General features: G+C 43.3%; 1 protein-coding gene across 1 annotated transcript in view; it reads right to left on the reverse strand.

The window, feature by feature from the left end:
• ndrg2 (NDRG family member 2) overlaps positions 1-21956 on the reverse strand; it is a 43518-nt gene extending 21562 nt beyond the window's left edge. Inside the window, exons 1-2 of the mRNA XM_045211860.1 lie at positions 21485-21956; positions 3886-3979 (exon numbers count right to left, since the gene is read on the reverse strand). Coding sequence (XP_045067795.1) covers positions 3886-3960 — 75 coding nt within the window. The 5' untranslated portion in view covers positions 3961-3979; positions 21485-21956. The remainder of the gene's footprint in view (positions 1-3885; positions 3980-21484) is intronic.
• Between the last annotated feature and the right edge of the window lie 562 nt (positions 21957-22518).

Raw genomic sequence — 22518 nt, forward strand, 5'->3', positions numbered from 1 at the left:
TATTGACCAAATACTTATTTTCCACCATAATTTGCAAATAAATTCATTAAAAAATCCTGCAATGTGATTTTCAGGATTTTTTTTCTCATTTTGTCTGTCATAGTTGACGTGTACCTATGATGAAAATTACAGGCCTCTCTCATCTTTTTAAGTGGGAGAACTTGCACAATTGGTGGCTGACTAAATACTTTTTTTTCCCACTGTAAGTATTCAACCCCTTTGTTATGGCAAGACTAAATAAGTTCAGGAGTCAAAATGTGCTTAACAAGTCACATAATAAGTTGCATGGGCTAACTGTGTGCAATAATGGTGTTTAACATGATTTTTGAATGACTACCTCATCTCTGTACCCCACACATACAATTATTTGTAAGGTCCCTCAGTCGAGCAGTGCATTTCAAACACAGATTCAACCACAAAGACCAGGGAGGTTTTCCAATGCCTCACAAAGAAGGGCCCCTATTGGTAGATGTGTAAAAAAAAAAGCAGACAATGAATATCCCTTTGAGCATGGTGAAGTTATTAATTAGGCTTTCAATGGTGTATCGATACACCCAGTCACAACAAAGATACAGGCGTCCTTCCTAACTCAGTTGCCGGAGATTAAGGAGATTTCACCATGACTTTAAAACAGTTACAGTTTAATGGATGTGATAGGAGACAACTGAGGATGGATCAAAAACATTGTAGTTCCTCCACAATACTAACCTAATGGTAAGAGTGAAAAGAAGGAAGCCTGTACAAAATAAAAAATATTCCAAAACATGCATCCTGTTTGCAATAAGGCACTAAATTAAAACTGCAAAAAATGTGGCAAAGAAATGTACTTTATGTCCTGAATACAAAGTGTAATGTTTGGGGCAAATCCAACACAAAACATTACTGAGTACTACTTTTCATATTTTCAAGCATGGTGGTGGCTGCATCATGTTATGGGTATGCTTATCTTCGGCAAAGACTAGGGAGTTTTTTTATGATAAAAATAAACGGAATAGAGCTAAGCACAGGCAAAATCCTAGAGGAAAACCTGGTTCAGTCTGCTTTCCAACAGACACTGGGTGTCATGCCCTGACTCAGGGGACGCTTAAATGTTGAGTCAGGGTGTGTATATTCTTTGTTGTGTGTTTTCTATGTTTCGATCTATTATGTGTAGATCTATGTTGGCCGGTGTGGTTCCCAATCAGAGGCAGCTGTAGCTCGTTGTCTCTGATTGGGGATCATACTTAGGCAGCCTATTGGCACTAGTGGGTTGTGGGATCTTGTTCTGGGTAAGGTTTGTTGTATGTACAACCTTAGGACTTTTTGTTTGTTTGTTGTTTTGTCGTGTGTTTACTCAGTGTAAATAAACATGTACGTATATCACGCTGCGCCTTGGTCTGACCCGTCATTCAACGAGCGTGACAGAAGATCCCACCAAACACGGACCAAGCAGCGTGCCCAGGAGCAGCAGACACCCTGGACACAGGTAGTGGAGCAGAGATCATGGACTTGGGAGGAGATAAGAGAGGATCTGGCCAAGCATATGGAGGCCCTGAAAGGGATGAGGGAGAAGGAGGTGAGATTAGCCGATAGCGGACCCTGGGCGAAGGAGGAAGCCCAGGCAGGAGAGGTGAAACGGAGACCCGAGAGGCAACCCCAAGAACATTTTGGACGACGAGGCAGCAGGAGGCCGTTAAAGGGCGGATCTGCAGGTTAGGAGAGGAGGCCACCATGTTACGGGGGCTATTGGTTCAGAGGGAGCAGGAGTTATTCGGTCAGAGGGAGGCGTTACAGGAGGCTAAAAGGGAGAAGGAAAGAGGCACGGCGAGAGGAGCTGGTTGGGCAGCAGAAGGAGCGGGGGTTAATAAAGGAACCCAGTCCTGCTCCTCGCACCAAGCAAGTGGTGCGCGTTGCCAGCCCGGCCCGGCCTGTTCCTGCTCCTCGCAACAAGCCAGTGGTGTGCGTCGCCAGCCCGGCCCGGACTGTCCCTGCTCCTCACACCAAGCCAGTGGTGCGCGTCGCCAGCCCGGCCCGGCCTGTTCCTATTCCTCGCACCAAGCCAGTGGTGCGCGTCGCCAGCCCTGTTCCTGCTCCTCGCACCAAGCCAGTGGTGCGCGTTGCCAGCCCGGCCCGGCCCGTTCCTGTCCCTCGCATCAAGCCAGTGGTGCGTGTTCCTAGTCCGGTTCGGCCCGTGCCTGCTCCTCGCACCAGACCAGTGGTGCGTTTGTCCAGTCCGGCACGGCGCGTGCCCGTTCCACCGGTGCCTGCTCCACTCCGGAGCCAGAGCAGTCCGCTCCACCGGTGCCTGATCCAGTGCCGGTCAGCTATTACACTACGGAGCCAGAGCAGTCCGCTCCACCGGGGTCCAGTCCAGCTCCGGTCAGCTGCGCCACTCCGGAGCCAGAGCAGTCCGCTCCACCGGTGCCTGATCCAGCTCCGGTCAGCTGCGCCACTCCGGAGCCAGAGCAGTCCGCTCCACCGGGGTCTAGTCCAGCTCCGGTCAGCGGCTCCACTCCGGAGCCAGAGCAGTCCGCTCCACCGGTGCCCAGTCCAGCTCCGGTCAGCGGCTCCAGTCCAGACCATGACGTCAGCCCCTCTCCAGGTTCGGGGTCTCCCACACCAGGGTCCAGACAGGTACTGGGGTATCGTGGGAGGAAGGAGAGGGGAAGTAGCGCGCCAAGGTCCAGACCAGACCAGGGGCGCAACAGGGAGGCGGAGAGTGAGAGGTCGTCACGCCCCGAGCTGGATCCGCCTCCAAGGCGGAATGCCCACCCGGCCCCTACCCTGTTATGTTTATGTTGTGCGGTCGGAGTCCGCACCTTTGGGGGGGTTACTGTCACGCCCTGACTCAGGGGACACTTAAATGTTGAGTCAGGGTGTGTATATTCTTTGTTGTGTGTTTTCTATGTTTCGATCTATTATGTGTAGATCTATGTTGGCCGGTGTGGTTCCCAATCAGAGGCAGCTGTAGCTCGTTGTCTCTGATTGGGGATCATACTTAGGCAGCCTATTAGCACTAGTGGGTTGTGGGATCTTGTTCCGGGTAAGGTTCGTTGTATGTACAACCTTAGGACTTTTCGTTTGTTTGTTGTTTTGTTGTGTGTTTACTCAGTGTAAATAAACATGTACATATATCATGCTGCGCCTTGGTCTGACCCGTCATGCAACGAGCGTGACACTGGGAGACAAATTCACCTTTCAGCAGGAAAATAACCTAAAACACAAAGTCAAATATACACTGGAAATGCATATCAAGACGACATTGAATGTTCCTGAGTAGCCTAGTTACAGTATTGACTTAAATCAGCTTGAAAATCTTTGGCAAGACTTGAAAATGGCTGTGTAGCAATGATCAACAACCAACTTGACAGAGCTTGAAGAATCTTAAAGTAATGTGCAAATATTGTACAATCCAGGTGTGGAAAGCTCTTAGAAACTTACCCAGAAAGACTCACAGCTGTAATCGCTGCCAAAGGTGATTCTATCATGTATTGACTCAGGGGGTTGAATCCTTATCTAATCGATATATTAGTAGTTTTTATTTAATTTTCTATTTTACAAATGTTATAATTTTTCTTCCAATTTGACATTAGAGTATTTTGTGTAGATCATTGACAGAAAAATTACAATTAAAACAATTTTAATCCCACCTTGTAACACAACAAAATGTGGAAAAAGTGAAGGGGTGTGAATACTTTCTGAAGGCTGTATGTGTCAGCCTGCATGTATGTGGCAGTGTGTATGTGTGTGGGTGTGTGTGTGTGTGTGTGTGTGTGGCAGTGTGTGTGTGTGTGTGGCAATGTGTGTGTGTGTGTGTGGCAGTGTGTATATGTGGCAGTGTGTGTGTGTGTGGCAGTGGCAGTGTGTGTGGCAGTGTGAGTGTGTGTGTACAGTATGTATGTGTACCTTTGCAGGATCGGGCTGACCAGGAAGTAAAGGTTTTTCCTCTGTGATGGCAATCTCCTGCATCTCCGTTGTCATGGCGTCACTTGTTCACGTCCTAGAGAAGATAAACACATTTATACATGAAAACATATTACAATTCAAGCATCTCTCTCACGCGCACGCACACACACTCTGCCTTAATCCATTGCTTTACTCATCTGGGACTTTCACAGTTCCGCGGGACTTTATGGAAGTGAATTACTAATTAAAGTTAGCAACATAATTAACTGGGAAGAAGAAGGAGAGAGAGAGAGAGAGAGAGAGAGAGAGAGAGAGAGAGAGAGAGAGAGAGAGAGAGAGAGAGAGAGAGAGAGAGAGAGAGACTTACTACAACACTGTATATATACATAATATGACATTTGAAATGTCTTTATTCTTTTGAAACTTCTGAGTGTAATGTTTACTGTTAATATTTATTGTTTATTTCACTTTTGTTTACTATCTACTTCCCTTGCTTTGGCAATGTTAACACACGTTTCCCATGCCAATAAAGCCCTTAAATTGAAATTGAAATTGAATTGAAATTGAAATTGAATTGAATTGAATTGAATTGAGAGAGACTTACCCAGAAAGACTCACAGCTGTAATCGCTGTCAAAGGTGATTCTAACATGTATTGACTCTGGGGGTTGAATAATGAACTAATCAAGATATGAGTGTTTTATTTTTCAAAAATGTATTAGAAATGTTAGAATTTTTCTGTGTAAGGGCTATTTTACCAAGAAGGAGAGTGATGGAGTACTGCATCAGATGACCTGGCCTCCACAATCCCCCGACCTCAACCCAATTGAGATGGTTTGGGATGAGTCGGACGGCAGAGTGAAGGAAAAGCAGCCAACAAGTGTTCAGCATATGTGGGAACTCATTCAAGACTGTTGGAAAAGCATTCCAGGTGAAGCTGGTTGAGAGTATGCCAAGAGTATGCAAAGCTGTCATCAAGGCAAAGGGTGGCTATTTGAAGAATCTCAAATATAAAATATCTTTTGATTTGTTTAACACTTTTTTGGTTACTACATGATTCCATGTGTTATTTCATAGTTGTGATGTCTTAACTATTATTCTATAATGCAGAAATTAGTAAAAATGAAGATAAACCCTTGAATGAGTAGGTGTGTCCAAGAGAGAGAGAGAGAGAGAGAGAGAGAGAGAGAGAGAGAGAGAGAGAGAGGCAGGGTTGTAGCTTGGCTTGTGGCTAACCAGTGGCACATCCGTCCCCTAGATTTGTGTTTTCTATTACGTCAGGCTGTGGCAGATTCATACTACAGCATTGCATGCATGGTTGCTAGTAGCTATGACAATCGGTTTGTATTGCTAGTACTGTATGGTTTTGGATAATGGTTAATTGTTTAGATAGCTAGCTAACTTGCATGTCTAAACAAAAGACTCCACTTCACCAGATGATTACATGATCTGTGTAGTAATATTAATTGTATCTCAGAAATCCATTTGCATTGCTAGTTATAGCCTAATGTCAGCTAGCTAGCTAACATTGAGCCTGGTTGGTTAGCTTTAGCTACCTGCAGATTCATACTACAGCATTTAATGCATGGTGGCTAGCTATAACACTCCGTTTGTACTATATGGGTTGGAATTATGGTTAATTGTTTAGCTAGCTAATTTACATGTCTAAACAAAAGACTCCACTTCACCAGATGATTACATGACCCATCAAGTTAGCTAGATGTGGCCTTGGGGTGGTTATAGCCTCTCTTTCACATCAATTTAGACAAGTGTGTCTTGGTAAGCATCATCTAATAATTTTAAAATATTTATACATAATTTTTTATCTGGACACTTTCTATTTTTCTACATTTCACTGTACTGTTTATACCTTATGTATCATGTGCATTTGACAAATAAACATAGATTTTATTTGATATAGTGCGTGTTTACCAAAGACAGTAATGTGAAGAACAACATGACCTGCACCAAAGTCAGCTTAGGATATAGGGCAAGGACTAGATGAAGTGTAATTTTACCTGGAGTATTTTCACCACTTATAGTCTTGAAATCTTTGGTTGTTTACTACACTACTCACTCTGTTTAGCACATGGCCTCACACGTGAATCCTTAAAGAGATGGGTGGGGCTAAGGCTTAAGAGGGTGTGAACAATGCTGAATGGGTGTAGGCAAAGAAGAGCTCTCCAGTAGGTGTACCAAAACATTCAAGAGGAATTTTCTCAAAAGTGGGGTTAAAAGTTTATCAACTTTCAAAGCAGAATTACTTTCCCATTGTTCCTCAACTGCAGTGTATGATATACCATTTTGTAGAGTCTCTACTTTTATCCAATGTAAAAAAATTCAAATGTTGCTACGTAAGACTGAAAATGGGTGCTGATTCACATATTTAGATTTTAATGAAATGTTCCATTTTTAGAGAGAGAGAGGATAGCGAGAGAGGATGACAGTGGGTGAAGATAGAGAGAGGTTGTGTCAAAGGACAGTAGGCTGGATTCAAACCCTTGCTGACAGCATAGATATGTGAGCCGGAGACGGTGGTACTACCATCACCAGCATCTTTATTCCACTCTATTCTTCAGAATGTATGAGATATTTTTCCCCCTTCATAATATTATTAGTTTCAAATACTGAAATTAACATTTTAATAGTGAGCGACTAGATGTCAAATCAAATGCCACATGACAGGAGCGTAATGTTATGGATCGGTAACGGAATGGCTATCAGAGAGATAATCACCCAGTCCAATTTTGGTTATACACAAGTAATTACAATACAAGCCATAATCTTGAATAACAATGTCAATCAGCTCTCTGCAAATCAACAGACAGTGATATCTTCCCAAATGGCACCCTATTTCCTATATAGTGCACCACTTCAGACCAGAGCTCTACGCAGGCAGCAGCGTTCCATCACAACACTGTTTCATAAAATGATCAGCAACAATGTGTCATGTGCCAGAGCTAGCTGGTTAGCTATCGACTGGAAATCATCAAGTCATGTGATTAGCGGGTAGGTTGGTTATGTATTAACATCATGGACTTCCCTCCAGTACACCTAATCTCTCCCCCCCCACTCTCCCAATCCCTCTTTCTCTGTGTGTGTGAGCCAGTGTGTTTTAGAGCGTGTAAAAACTGTTAAACTGCACAGGAGGGACCGTCTGTCACTACGTAGAGATGTAGAGAGAGATGGGGAGAGAGAGAGAGGGGGCAGCTAAGAGACTGTTGCCTCTCTCTCTCTCTCTCTCTCAACAGTTTGCTCTTTGTATTATGGATTTTATTCAACAGCTGCTTAGCTTCTGTTATCGGTCCTGAAGCGCTGGGCAACCTGACACGCAAATAATTGTGTTTACACAGGCTTTGGATATAATCTGACCGTTCGGTGGAGTAGTCAGTACAGCTGCCATATATACAGTGGGGAGAACAAGTATTTGATACACTGCCGATTTTGCAGGTTTTCCTACTTACAAAGCATGTAGAGGTCTGTAATTTTTATCATAGGTACACTTCAACTGTGAGAGACAGAATCTAAAACAAAATACAGAAAATCACATTGTATGATTTTTAAGTAATTAATTTGCATTTTATTGCATGACATAAGTATTTGATACATCAGAAAAGCAGAACTTAATATTTGGTACAGAAACCTTTGTTTGCAATTACAGAGATCATACGTTTCCTGTAGGTCTTGACCAGGTTTGCACACACTGCAGAGGGGATTTTGGCCCACTCCTCCATACAGACCTTCTCCAGATCCTTCAGGTTTCGGGGCTGTCGCTGGGCAATACAGACTTTCAGCTCCCTCCAAAGATTTTCTATTGGGTTCAGGTCTGGAGACTGTCTAGGCCACTCCAGGACCTTGAGATGCTTCTTACGGAGCCACTCCTTAGTTGCCCTGGCTGTGTATTTCGGGTCGTTGTCATGCTGGAAGACCCAGCCACGACCCATCTTCAATGCTCTTACTGAGGGAAGGAGGTTGTTGGCCAAGATCTCGCGATACATGGCCCCATCCATCCTCCCCTCAATACGGTGCAGTCATCCTGTCCCCTTTGCAGAAAAGCATCCCCAATGAATGATGTTTCCACTTCCATGCTTTAGACCAAAAAGCTCTATTTTTGTCTCATCAGACCACATGACCTTCTCCCATTCCTCCTCTGGATCATCCAGATGGTCATTGGCAAACTTCAGACAGGCCTGGATATGCACTGGCTTGAGCAGGGGGGACCTTGAGAGCGCTGCAGGATTTTAATCCATGACGGCGTAGTGTGTTACTAATGCTTTTCTTTGAGACTGTGGTCCCAGCTCTCTTCAGGTCATTGACCAGGTCCTGCCGTGTAGTTCTGGGCTGATCCCTCACCTTCCTCATGATCATTGATGCCCCACGAGGTGAGATCTTGCATGGAGCTCCAGACCGAGGGTGATTGACCGTCATCTTGAACTTCTTCCATTTTCTAATAATTGCACCAACAGTTGTTGCCTTCTCACCAAGCTGCTTGCCTATTGTCCTGTAGCCCATCCCAGCCTTGTGCAGGTCTACAATTTTATCCCTGATGTCCTTACAAAGCTCTCTGGTCTTGGCCATTGTGGAGAGGTTGGAGTCTGTTTGATTGAGTGTGTGGACAGGTGTCTTTTATACAGGTAACGAGTTCAAACAGGTGCAGTTAATACAGGTAATGAGTGGAGAACAGGAGGGCTTCTTAAAGAAAAACTAACAGGTCTGTGAGAGCCGGAATTCTTACTGGTTGGTAGGTGATCAAATACTTATGTCATGCAATAAAATACAAATTAATTACTTAAAAATCATACAATGTGATTTTCTGGATTTTTGTTTTAGATTCCGTCTCTCACAGTTGAAGTGTACCTATGATAAAAATTACAGACCTCTACATGTTTTGTAAGTAGGAAAACCTGCAAAATCGACAGTGTATCAAATACTTGTTCTCCCCACTGTAACTCAATGTGTTCAGTTTAAAATCGTGAAGCTGATGTAGGAGGCATGGCTGCGTTCAGGAGGGCACAACATTCTGAAAACTTTAGATAGAAATGTTGTGCACTGCACAGCAAATACTTCAGTGTTAAATCAACACAGAGTGTTAAATGTAACACTGGTCCAGTGTCTATACAGGTCCAACATTTTCAGTGTTAAATTAACACATTGCTTAGTGTAAAGCATTATTTGAATATTTCCCAGAGTGCCTTGTCTTTTTTTTTTTTTTTAAGTCATTTAGCAGACGCTCTTATCCAGAGTTACCACCCATGACTGTATTTGTTATTGACAGAGACATGGTTGTTGCATTCATCCATTTTCAGTCCTGTGACCTTCACTAAGTGAGATCCTAAGGAAATATTTTATCATTAAAATTAATGGATTTAACACAATACAACACATATTTCATAAGGCCTTATTTTGAGGGCCTAGTTTTACCCTACTAGAGTGGCCTGAAACTCATGATTTAAAGGCAACATCAGACCTCCAAGTCACATTATCCTGGCTTGCAAAGTGATGTGTATTTCAAGTTTCAAGTTTTAATGTCACATGCACAAGTACAGTGAAATGACTTTCTTGCAAGCTCTCACCCCAATAATGCAGTAATCAATAACAATGTAATAATACAAATAACAAGGTAGAACAAAAACACAAGATATAAAAATAAGAAGAACACGATGAAGTAAGGGTTAGTTCCAGTACCATACTTCCAATGTGCAGGGATACTGGACCGATAGATATGTATAAGGGTAAGGTGACTAGGCATCAGGATATATGATAAACAGAGTAGCGGCAGCGTATATGATGAATGTATGTGAGTTGGTGTGCGTGTGTGTAGAGTCGGTACAAATGTATGTGCATATCATGTGTGTGTAAGCAAATTATGGAGTGAGTGTTTGTGTGTGTGTTGGAGTGTCAGTGTGCGTGAGTGTGTAGGGCCCTGTGAGTGTGTAGGGCCCTGTGAGTGTGTATGGCCCTGTGAGTGTGTATGGCCCTGTGAGTGTGCATAGAGACACATAGAGAAAAATACAATACAAAGGTCAACTCAGATAGTCTGTGTAGCCATTCTGTTAGCTATTTAGCAGTCTTATGGCTTGGGGATAGAAGCTGTTCAGGAGCCTGTTGGAGTCAGACTTGATGCACCAGTACCACTTGCCGTGCGGAAGCAGAGAAAACAGTCTATGACTTGAGTGGTGGGAGTATTTAACGATTTTCTGGGCCTTCCTTTCACACCGCCTGATATAGACATCCTGGATGTCAGAGGGCCTGGTCCCAGTGATGTACTGGGCTGTCCGCACCACCCTCTGTAGCGCCATGCGATCGAGGGCGGTGCTTTTGTCATACCAAGCAGTGATGCAGCCAGTCAAGGTGCTCTCAATGGTACAGCTGTAGAACTTTTTGAGGATTTGAAGGCCCATGCCAAACCTTTTCAACCTCCTGGGGGGTAAGAGGCGCTATTGCGCCTTCTTCACGACTGTAAGCGTGTGTGTGGACCATTTTAAGTTCTTAGTGATTTGGACACAAAGGAACTTCAAACTCTCGACTTGCTCCACTGCAGCCCTGTCGATGTGGATGGGGGCATGCTCGCATTACCTGTAGTCCATGATCAGCTCCTTGGTCTTACTGACGTTGAGGGAGAGGTTGTTGTTCCAGCCCCACACTGCCAGGTCACTGACCTCCTCCCTGAAGGCTGTCTCATCATCGCCGGTGATCAGGCCTACCACCGTCGTATCGTCAGCAAACTTGATGATGGCGTTAGAGTCATGCACTGCCACACTGTCGTAGGTGAACAAGAAATACAGAAGGGAACTAAGCACACACTCCTGAGGGGCCCCCGTGTTGAGGGTCAGCGTGGCGGAGGTGATGTTGCCTGTTAGGAAGTCCAGGATCCAGTTGCAGAGGGAGGTGTTCAGTCCCAGGGACCTTAGCTTAGTGATGAGCTTGGAGGGGACAATGGTGTTGAACGCTGAGCTGTAGTCAATGAACAGCATTCTCACATAGGTATTCCTCTTATCTAGGTGGGTGAGGGCAGTGTGGAGTGAAATTGAGATTGTGTCGTCTATGGATCTGTTGGGGCGGTATGCAAATTAAGTGGGTCTAATGTGTCTGGGATGGTGGAGTTAATGTGTGCCATAACCAGCCTCTCAAAGCATGACTACAGAAGTGAGTGCTACAGGGTGGTAGTCATTGTGGCATGAAGCCTTAGAGTTCTTGGGGACAGGAATAATGGTGGTCATCTTAAAACATGCGGGGATTACAGACTGGGACAAGGAGAGGTTGAAAATTACCGTGAATATGCCTGCCAGCTGTTCTGCGTATGCTCTGAGAACGCGCCCTGGAATCCCATTGGGCACAGGGCATTGAGGCTGTTGACTTGATTAAAGACTTTACTCACGCCGGCCTCAGAGAGCGAGATCACCCAATCTTCTGAGTCGGTGGTGGCCCTCATAGGCGTCGGAGCCTATGTAGTAGGATTCCACCTTATTCCTATATTGACCTTTTGCTCTGCGGAGGTCAAATTGTGTACTTGTTCCTGTCCTCAGCCGTAGCCTCAGGGTTGGCTGTGATAGCCCTGTGTGCGGCAGCCCTATCCTTTAGTTTAGCGCCAACCTCAGTGTTAATCCAGGGCTTTTGATTGGGGAAGCAGTGAACCTTCACTGTGGGGACAACGTTGCTGATGCATTTCCTAATGAAGCCGGTGATGGAGGTGGTTAGCTCATTGATGTAATCGGTGTAGTCCCGAAACATATTCCAATCAGCTCTAGCAAAGCAGTCCTGTAGCATAATCTCTGATTCTGGTGACCATTTCTCAACGGAGCAAGTGACGGGTATTTCCTGTTTGAGCTTCTGCTTGTAAACAGGAAGCAGAAGTACGGAGTCATGATCTGATTTGCCGAATGGCGGACGAGGGAGGGCTTTGTATGCTTGCTTGTGGGTAGAATAACAGTGTCCTTTATTGCCCCTAGCGACGAGGGAGACGTGTTGTAAATTGGGCATCACGCGTCTTAATGACGTGGAATTAAAATCACCGGCAACCAGAAAAACAGCCTCTGGATATAAGTTTTACTGCTTGGTTATAGCCTGGTACAGTTCGTTAAGTGCCAGCTTGTTCTTTTTCTTGTCCTGAGGTGGAATGTATATAAGAGTCATGATAACAGCTAAAAACTCCCTTCAGGAGGTAAAAGGGTCAGCATTTGACCATCAGGTATTCCAAGACGGGTGAACGAGTCAGCACACCAGCTGTTGTTGATGAAGAGGCAAACCCCTCCTCCCCTCGATTTCCCCGACTGCACTGTCCTGTCCGCACGGTGAATTGAGAATCCATCGAGTTGATAGCCATGGGGGGTATCTTGCCCGAGATCCATGTTTCAGAAAAGCAGAGAATATTGCAGTTTCGAGAGTCCCGTTGGTAGCAAATCCGTCTTATTATCAAGTGACTGTACATTGGCCAGTAGAATGGAGGGAAGACGTGGCCGGTTCTCCCTTCGCCTTAATCTAGCCAAGATCCACCCTCTCTTGCCTCTGTAATGTCAGTGTTTCTTCTTAGGTAGCCCGAAAATTGGGTCAAAATTGCAGAAAGAGCCCAGGGCAGATGAGTCGAAGTCGAAGTTGAAGCCGGAATTGAGGTAAGTAAATGCCGATTTGATGTTCAAAAGTTCTTATCGGTTGAAAGAAACGATAGCGGATACATTTTGTGAAAATAAAGGACAAAAGGATAATAAAATAGCTAAGTTGGCTCGGCACTTGCAAAATGGAGGCCATCCATCTTGGAACCCAGCCAGAGTGGGATATCCAACAGTTATCATTTTTATTCACCCACAACCTGCATTCAGAATGACTGCCGGGTTGGGGAAACTAAGATATGAGACTACCTAAAGCAGTGTTTCCCAAACTCTGTCCTGGGTACATGCTTTGGTTTTTGCCCTAGTACTGCACAGCTGATTCAAATAATCAAAGCGTAATGATGAGTTGATCATTTGAATCAGCTGTGTAGTGCCAGGGCAAAAAACTAAACGTGCACGCCTTGGGATCACCATGACCGAATTTGGGAAACCCTGCCCTAAAGCATCTAAACTGGAACAACCATTTCAGTAACGGGAGCAATAAGTATAGATATTGAAACAAACAATTTAAAAAATCTAACTGCAATAGAGCATGGGATTCACCATCAAGGACTCCAATATTACTCTGTGATAGAATAGTTCAGCTCTCTCAAGTGAGCTTCGACTGCCACGGTACCAGGTCTTTGAACTGCTATCAGTCAGCCTTGGATCAATATGTGAAATGTCAACAACCTTCGGACCATTTCTACCTCATTACTCTGCCAACTGGATAGACTTCTTCCACTACAGAGAATACTAAGTGTTACAACAGTAGGGACACAGATATGGGCCTGTGATCATCAAGCGTCTCAGAGTAGGAAAACTGATCTAGGATCAGGTCCTCCCTGTCCATAATAATCTTATTCATTATGATCTAAATCGCAAAACTGATCCTAGATCAGCACAGCACTCCTACTCTGAGACGCATGATAAATAAGAGCCCTGATATCTCTCGATTGGTTTTGCCAACAGAAGAGGATCATGAATCAGAAGAGGATCATGAATCAAAAGAGGAGCATGATTCAGAAGAGGAGCATGAATCAGAAGAGGATCATGAATCAGAAGAGGATCATGAATCAGAAGAGGAGCATGAGTGGATTTGATAAGAACACAGAAACACAGCTAAAGGATCAGTAAGTAATCTGAGGAAACCCTACACAGTCTCATCTTTCTGGATGCTTTTCCCTACACAGTCTCATCTTTCTGGATGCTTTTCCCTACACAGTCTCATCTTTCTGGATGCTTTTCCCTACACAGTCTCATCTTTCTGGATGCTTTTCCCTACACAGAGTCTCATCTTTCTGGATGCTTTTCCCTACACAGAGTCTCATCTTTCTGTTGTGGAGTGGATGGTACTACGTGGCTACAGTAGATATTGCTTTGATATACAGGTCATTGCCCTTGAGATCTGCTGTGTCCCTCCCCGGTCTCTGTTGGTTCTCTGTTCACCCTTGATCAATCATTGACTGACTGGCCAGAGAGTCAACAGACAACATACCCCTGGCCTTTAGTCAACAGACAACATACCCCTGGCCTTTAGTCAACAGACAACATACCCCTGGCCTTTAGTCAACAGACAACATACCCCTGGCCTTTAGTCAGCAGTCAACACACATCTGACCTACTATAGGCCATAGTGAACAGAGCATGATGGAAACCTGTGGACTCTACAGCCTTCAAGGACCAGAGTTAGGGACACCTGTTCTAATAGCTTGACTACCCTTACAGAGTTATTTGCCTATCGAAATCAATTATTATTTATTTCATTTTATGTAATTTTTCTAAGAAAAAGCACTGTTACAGTACGTGAATCCCTGTGGGAGAATATCAGAGTTGTGGAGTCGTACATTACTTTTCCCATGTGTCTTATTGTAACTTATTTCTGGGTGGTTCCAGGATGTAACTTGATTTACAACTCACGTCCTGTTGTTCACTGAGGCGTGTCACTGTACGGCTGTGTTTCTGCTGGGTGCTGATCACACTACTGTACAGATCACACATCCAGGGCTGTGCGTGGAAGTGTGTGGCCTACTCACCCTGCATTGCTCAACCCCTCTGAGAGGCCAGTCAGTCTCTAAAACACCTGCAGTCAGACATGAGCTGAATACAAATTATCTCTCTCTCTCTCTCTCTCTCTCTCTCTCTCTCTCTCTCTCTTAACATTGCCAAAGCAAGTGAAGTAGATAGTAAACAAAAGTGAAATAAACAATAAATAAACAGTAAACATAACACTCAGAAGTTCCAAAACAATAAAGACATTTCAAATGTCATATTATGTATATATACAGTGTTGTAAAAATGTGCAAATAGTTATAGTACAAATGGTAAAACAAAGAAACACAAATATGGGTTGTATTTACAATGGTGTTTGTTCTTCACTGGTTGCCATTTTCTTGTGGCAACAGGTCACAAATATTGCTGCTGTGATGGCACACTGTGGTATTTCACCCAGTAGATAAGGGAGTTTATCAAAATTGGTTTTGTTTTCAAATTAATTGTGGATCTGTGTAATGTGTCTCTAATATGGTCATACATTTGGCAGGAGGTTAGGAAGTGCAACTCAGTTTCCACCTCATTTTGTGGGCAGTGTGCACATAGTCTGTCTTCTCTTGAGAGCCAGGTCTGCCTACGGCGGCCTTTCTCAATAGCAAGACTATGCTCACTGAGTCTGTACATAGTCAAAGCTTTCCTTAAGTTTGGGTCAGTCACAGTGGTCTGGTATTCTGTTTAGGGCCAAATAGCATTCTAGTTTGTTCTGTTTTTTTGTTAATTCTTTCCAATGTGTCAAGTAATTCTCTTTTTTGTTTTCTCATGATTTGGTTGGGTCTAATTGTGTTGTTGTCCTGGGGCTCTGTGGGGTCTGTTTGTGTTAATGAACAGAGCCCCAGGACCAGCTTGCTTAGGGGTGTCACGCCCTGACCTTAGAGATCCCTTTTATTCTCTATTTGGTTAGGTCAGGGTGTGATTTGGGTGGGCATTCTAGTTTTTCTATTTCTTTGTTGGCCGGGTATGGTTCCCAATCAGAGGCAGCTGTCTATCGTGGTCTCTGATTGGGGATCATACTTAGGCAGCCTTTTTCCCACCTTAGTTTGTGGGATCTTGTTTTTGTATAGTTGCTTTGGAGCCTGCAGAACTTTACATTTGTGTGTATTTTGTTGTTTTGTCTGTGTTCATTTAATAAATTAATATGTTCGCCTACCACGCTGCACCTTGGTCCGAGCCTTCAATCAACGAGCGTGACAAGGGGACTCTTCTCCAAGTTCATCTCTCTGTAGGTGATGGCTTTGTTATGGAAGGTTTGGGAATCGCTTCCTTTTAAGTGGTTATAGAATTTAACGGCCCTTTTCTGGATTTTGATAATTAGCGGGTATCGGCCTAATTCTGCTCTGCATGCATTATTTGGTGTTTTTCGTTGTACACAGAGGATATTTTTGCAGAATTCTGCATGCAGTCTCTCTCTCTCGCTCCCTTTTAATCTCTCTGTTTCTCTCTCTCTCTTCATCCAACAACAAGCTTCCAGTGTAATGGGAAACGGGGTAAACAACCATGTTGGCAGAGGCTCCCCTTTCTCTATTGGCTCCCCTTTCTCTATTGGCTCCCCTTTCTCTATTGGCTTCTCTTTCTCTATTGACCATGCGCCTGACAAACAACACACACACACTGAGGCAGTCTAAATTCGGAATGTAGGCTGAAAGGTTGAGATGTTAAAGGTTAAACTATTTGTTGCATAGTGTGTGTGTGTGTGTGTGTGTGTGTGTGTGTGTGTGTGTGTGTGTGTGTGTGTGTGTGTGTGTGTGTGTGTGTGTGTGTGTTTCAAGGGTATGCAACATGTGTTTTGTCAGCAACTTTACTGGCCGAAATAGTCACCCTTCTAGGAGACTGCTTCTCTCAGCATCGTTATGGATGTTAAATCTTAATTTGATCACCCTGTTGCAGGATAACTTTCCTGCAATTCTGGAAATGTAGAACTGGTAGTATATTTGAGGTTTACATTTTACATTTTAGTCATTTAGCAGACGCTCTTATCCAGAGCAACTTACAGTTAGTGAGTGCATATATTTTCATACTGGCCCCCCGTGGGAAACGAATCACAACCCTGGCGTTGCAAGCGCCATGCTCTACCAACTGAGCTACAGGGGACTTCTGAAGTTTATAATTTCCACTTTAAAATTTCAGACCTGATTTTCCCTTACGAAGAACATATCAACCCATACAAAAATGTCCATTAATCATAATTCACATTTCCTGTTGCTGCAGGATTATTTTCCTGCTGTAGCAAACTGGCTCGAATTAAGATCCTACATGTTTACTGCTCAGAATAAGCAGAGCTCTCTTCCAGAGGAATTACTCAACTATGCTGATCTTTCTAAGAATAGCACAGACATCTAAGCAGAAGTGAAGGGTTAAAACACACACAGTACTTGAGATCACTACATTGATATACTGTATTTTGGATTATAATAATTAAGATATTTTTTCAAATCTCGGTCTTCAGTATTCAGGGGTTAAACCCTGAGTAAGTTGTTGTTTTTCAACACATCCCCTATATGTTTGCAGGTTGTCATTTATTGGGATGAATCTTGCCCTGGAGGCAGCTCTGCAGAGTGGTCACTAGCTGGCATAGATACATCAACCTGCTTTTTGTCTTCCGTACTGTGTGTATGTGTGTGTGTGTGAGAGTGTATAAGCTGTTCTGTGTCTGCGAGGGTGTGAGTGTAAAGATCTGTTTGGTTCTGAACAAGTATGCCTTTGAGAAGAGGCAAAACAGAGAGAGAGAAAGCAGAGAGAGTGAGAGAAAGAAAGGACAAAATGTCTAAAGGAATAGAACGAGCAACTCTAGCCACCATGGAGATATTGAGAGGTGCCAAAGCTCTCCTAGTTGTTATTTCTCTCTCTCTCTCTCTCTCTCTCTCTCTCTCTCTCTCTCTCTCTCTCATTCAATTTCAATTTAAGGGGCTTTATTGGCATGGGAAACATATGTTTACATTGCCAAAGCAAGTGAAATAGATAATAAACAAAAGTCAAATAAACAATAAAAAATGTACAGTAAACATTACACTCACAAAAGTTCCAAAAGAATACAGACATTTCCAATGTCATATTATATCTATATACAGTGTTGTAATGATGTGCAAATCGTTAGAGTCTCTCTCTTTCTCTCGCTATCAATCTTTTCTGTCTGTCACTCAACTCTTCCCACTGTTTTATTTTCATTTCTGTGAGACCATTATGGTGAACCTGTTCATGAATATGACTCAGTCGTGCACATACACATACAAACATATTTGACCTTCACGCTAGGGGATATTAGTATACAGATGTAGGATCTTAATTTGAGCCAGTTTGCTACAGCAGGAAAATAATCCTGCAGCAACAGGAAATGTGAATGATTATGTGGATTATAATGAATGAACATTTTTGTAGGGGTTGATACATTGTTCGTTAGAGCAAATCAAGTCTGAAAAATGTAAGTGGAATTACAAACTTTAGAAGCCTTTTTAAAACTCAAATAGACTACAAGTTTGAATTTCCTGCCGTGCAGGAAAATTATCAGCAACAAAAGAGTGATCAAATTAAAGTCCTGCATCTGTAGCAGATCCAGATAGCTATAGGAGGCCACCAGGGAGCTGCCAGATGCCTTAGAAGTCAGCAAAGCCTAAATAAATCAAACACCTAACTTCAGTGTGAATGGCAAATGTAATCTAAATTAGTCTCTACAAATCACAGGCTCGTATGTTATGTTATTTACAATAGTGAGGAAGTGAATGACACCAAGCCCAATATACAGTAAACCATACCTATAGTGTAAACAACAACGTGAAGTCACAAAGTCCAATCGCTTTTATATATATACAGCTGAGAGCAACAGAAAACATCTACCTTTAAACCACAACTTCCATCAGCTCTCTACAAATCTAACTGCAGCTTACATCAGACAGTGGCATCACAACAGCATTTCAGAAATGAGCAGCGGCAATGTGATCTGTTATCTAATGCTAGGGCTTGATAGCTATTGACTAGACAGTAAAAAAAAAAATCATTTTTACAGAGAGCTGTGATTATGGACTGGTAGTACAGCAGCCTATGAGAAAACTGATGGGAAAATTTATTAGACTTTACTTTATTATTGGATTCCTTTCGGGAACCTAAGGCTTTAGCTCAGTGGGCCAACACAGGACCAGGGTTCGAATCCCGGACGGTCACAGGTGCATAGGGTATCTACCATGCCGGTGACATGACATGTAGAGACAACAAAAAGAGAGCTTACCTGGACATTGAAACCAGAGTAGTAATTAGTGAGCTGATACATTGACCTTCTTTCTGAGAGGAAATGTGGAACATATTACCGTTCTCTAAATAGGAGGGAGTCTCCCTTTCTCATATTGCCTTACTGTCTATAGACTAGCAGATGCACCGACAACACCTGTTTTACTTTCACAGATATTTGAGAACGCTTTGGTTCAGCGTTGGAGTACTGAGTTGTTCTTGTTGTTGTTGTCTTGTTCTGGATGGCAACCATCTACATTCATGCTGTTAATTCAACCACTTGTGTGTGTGTGTGTGGTTATGGACACAAATTACCAGTAAAGCCTCTAAATTAACAATTAATACAGAGATTAATGTGCTGGTGATTGGTTGGTTATGTAAATCACATGTAAATGAAAAGGAGATTTGCATGTATGAATAACAGATTGTGTGGCATGACTGGAGAGCCAAAACACATAGACCACATCCCAAATGACACCCTATTCATTATTTAGTGCACTACTTTTGACCAGAGCCCTGTGGGACTATGTAGGGAATAGTGTGCCATTTGGGATGCATCCATACAGTAACTAATGGGAATTATTACAGCAGCCTAACGTGGTGCTATATTGTAAATAACCCTAGTTAAATTGTGATGGTATTTTCAAAATGCGATGACATGTTGAGACTGGGTTAGAAAACATAAGTCAATAGGAGTTGTGAAAGAAATCATTAAATACATTGGGAGATCTAAAATGGATCCACCCACCCACCCACACACACACGCACGCCCACACACCAGCAAACAACGCATACCATACAGCACTACACCAGCCTCAGTCGCACACAAACACCACGTCTCACACACACACACACACTCTCCCCCTCACATACATACACACCTGAGGGCACCACCAAAACACCACAAGGTCCAACCCTTCAACACATAGCTAAATGGACCCAGTGTAACAGTGTTGCTTCCGTCCCTCTCCTCACCCCTACCTGGGCTTGAACCAGGGACGCTCTGCACACATCAACAACAGTCACCCTCGAAGCACCGTTACCCGTCGCTCCACAAAAGCCGCAGCCCTTGCAGAGCAAGGGAAACAACTACTTCAAGGTCTCAGAGCGAGTGACGTCACCGATTGAAACGCTACTAGTGCGCACCGCTAACTAGCTAGCCATTTCACACCGGTTACACCAGCACAAGAAACTTGAATGAAGGAGGGAAGCATGGTGGGTTGTGATGGTTATAAATAGGATTGTGTTGAGCAGCTGTAAGAGTGGTGTGTGTGTCTGTGTGTGTGTGTGTGTGTGTGTGTGTGTGTGGGAACAGACAGGGTATTATACTGGCTGGCCTATCTGTATCTGGCCCTGGGCCACTGGGAACACAGCTAAAATACTGAGATATACACTTCTGCACATGGATACAGACATAAAATTCACTGCGCAGGGATGTAGCTCAGTTGATAGAGCATGGCGTTTGCAACGCCAGGGTTGTGGGTTTGATTCCCACGGGGGGCCAGTATAAAAAAATATGTATTCACTAACTGTAAGTCGCTCTGGATAAGAGCGTCTGCTAAATGACTTAAATGTTAATGCTGTATGACTCATTGTGTGTGTGTGTGTGTGTGCATGTGTGCGCTGTGGAAGCCTGTGCTGTGGCTGCCGCGAGCAGAGCAAGGGGGTAGCCTATAGGCCTAGATGTGCGCACACAACTGAAGCTTATCCTATTGCCTATGTGTCATTCTTTGAATCAAAACACTTTGATTTTCGTCATGCCAATGCCATGGTTTGTGGCTGGAGCACATATATAATCATTTGCTGTAGTGTAACTATCTGAAATCTCTGAAAAGGTCCGGAAATAACATGAACGCACATGAGTCGACATGCAGGGCGAGTGGAGTGCGCCACACCTCCGTTTGACATTGACACACATTTCCCCCGTTGCGCGCACACCCTGCGCGCATACAGCCTCGTACGGGTCTATCCCCATCCCCCAGCCCGAGACACACAAATGCACAGACAAACACAGGAGGTATGGCCATATCATGTGGGCGGTGGTTCGCTCTGTCTGTGGAGTGAAAACACTGAACAAAGACCGTTAATGGCAACGCCACAAGTGTCGTGAAAATATAACATATTCATCCCTATATCACATTGTTAGTGATAATAAACTGAGCGCCATGCTAAACAAGGCACTCTGTTTAGAATTAGCCTATACCAGTGCATGTTTTGACTCAGCGGGGTAAAGATTGGGGTCACAGCTCAAACGATCATAACAAACTAACATTATTCTCATCATGTACACAGTTGCAGAATAAAAAAAAAATGCATTCATGTACGAATTTGGTGAATAAATGGCATGTTCTCGCTCCGTCCATCAAAATCTTTTGTCCTAAATGGGTTGTTTTTTACTTGCATTGCTGGCCTATCCCAGTGCATGTTTTGACTCAGCGGGGTAAAGACTGGGGTCACAGCTCAAATGATCATAACAAACTGTAACATTATTCTCATCATGCACACTGTTGCAGAATATAAAAAATATGCATTTATGTACGAATTTGGTGAATAAATGGCATGTTCTCACTCTGCCCATCAAAATATTTTGTCATAAATGGGTTGTGTTTTAATTGCATTGCTGCAGGACTGTTGATATGTTATTTGAAAATTAAGACAAAAGACTTGCCTAAAATGACGTGAGAAAACGAAACACCAACACACTACGTTATTAACAATTATTTAGTGAAATAACAATAGGCTACTTACCCTAAGTCAACAAAAATAATTCTGACAAAATAAGGACGTCTAAAAAATATGCAAATGATACACAACTCTTGTATCTTTTTCAGTGATTTCTTGTTTTCACACTTGCTCCCAACAGTCTTTCTTGATATTTCAATTTCCTCCACCTCCGTTATTTTTCGCTGACCGTTCTTCAATTTTACAGAGCTTCTTTTTTTTTACGGTTCTTTCAAGGCAAAGAAATCCTACAAAAAATATGGACCCGTCAATCAAGAGACACGGATAACGTTACTTTACTACGATTTAGGGGTGGGACAACTATGCTTTTATGAAAATGATCCGTTAGGCGGCCAATATTTAGCATATATTTAATAAAAGCGTTGAAATTGCAAGACTATCCTAAACTGACAACTACAATGGTTATCTAACGACTAAATGGCGATGTGATATTGGCGAAAGCTCTTCGTCTAACTCTCGGCTCCCCCCTCTCACGGGTGATGGTAGGCCCCCGTTGTTGAAATAGCTTGTGGAACAAAACGCCCACGCATTCCAAGGTTCTGGTTACAGCTTTGAGGCAGACATGATGAGTCGAAAAACAGTGCTGTTGGGGATGTGCCAAAAATACAAATATACACACCTCGAAGTAAAACAGAGATAAATGGCAAAGGATGTTTTTGGGAAGGATGTCAAGGGGTAGGCTACCTGGTAGGAAGGCGAGGCAGGGAATGGGGTTTGGAACCAAGAAAGCTTAGTACAGAGGTGGTGTTGTGTCGGAATGGTTTGAGATAAACGAATTAACTGAAGGCTACTAAACTTTTCTATCCTTGGAGAGTGAAAACATAAGTCGATTTTTTTGGGGAACTTTTTGTTTTGTCTGATTTTATGTGATTGGGGTGTGACAAGTTGTGTATCCAAAACCCAATACATTTCTCTCTCTCCCTCTCTCAATTCACATATGTTTACATTGCCAAAGCAAGTGAAATAGATAATAAACAAAGGTGAAATAAACAATCAGAAATTAACAGTAATCATTACACTCAAAGTATTAAAATAATAGA

This window comes from Coregonus clupeaformis, chromosome 39, assembly GCF_020615455.1.
Source record: "Coregonus clupeaformis isolate EN_2021a chromosome 39, ASM2061545v1, whole genome shotgun sequence".
NCBI lineage: Eukaryota > Metazoa > Chordata > Actinopteri > Salmoniformes > Salmonidae > Coregonus > Coregonus clupeaformis.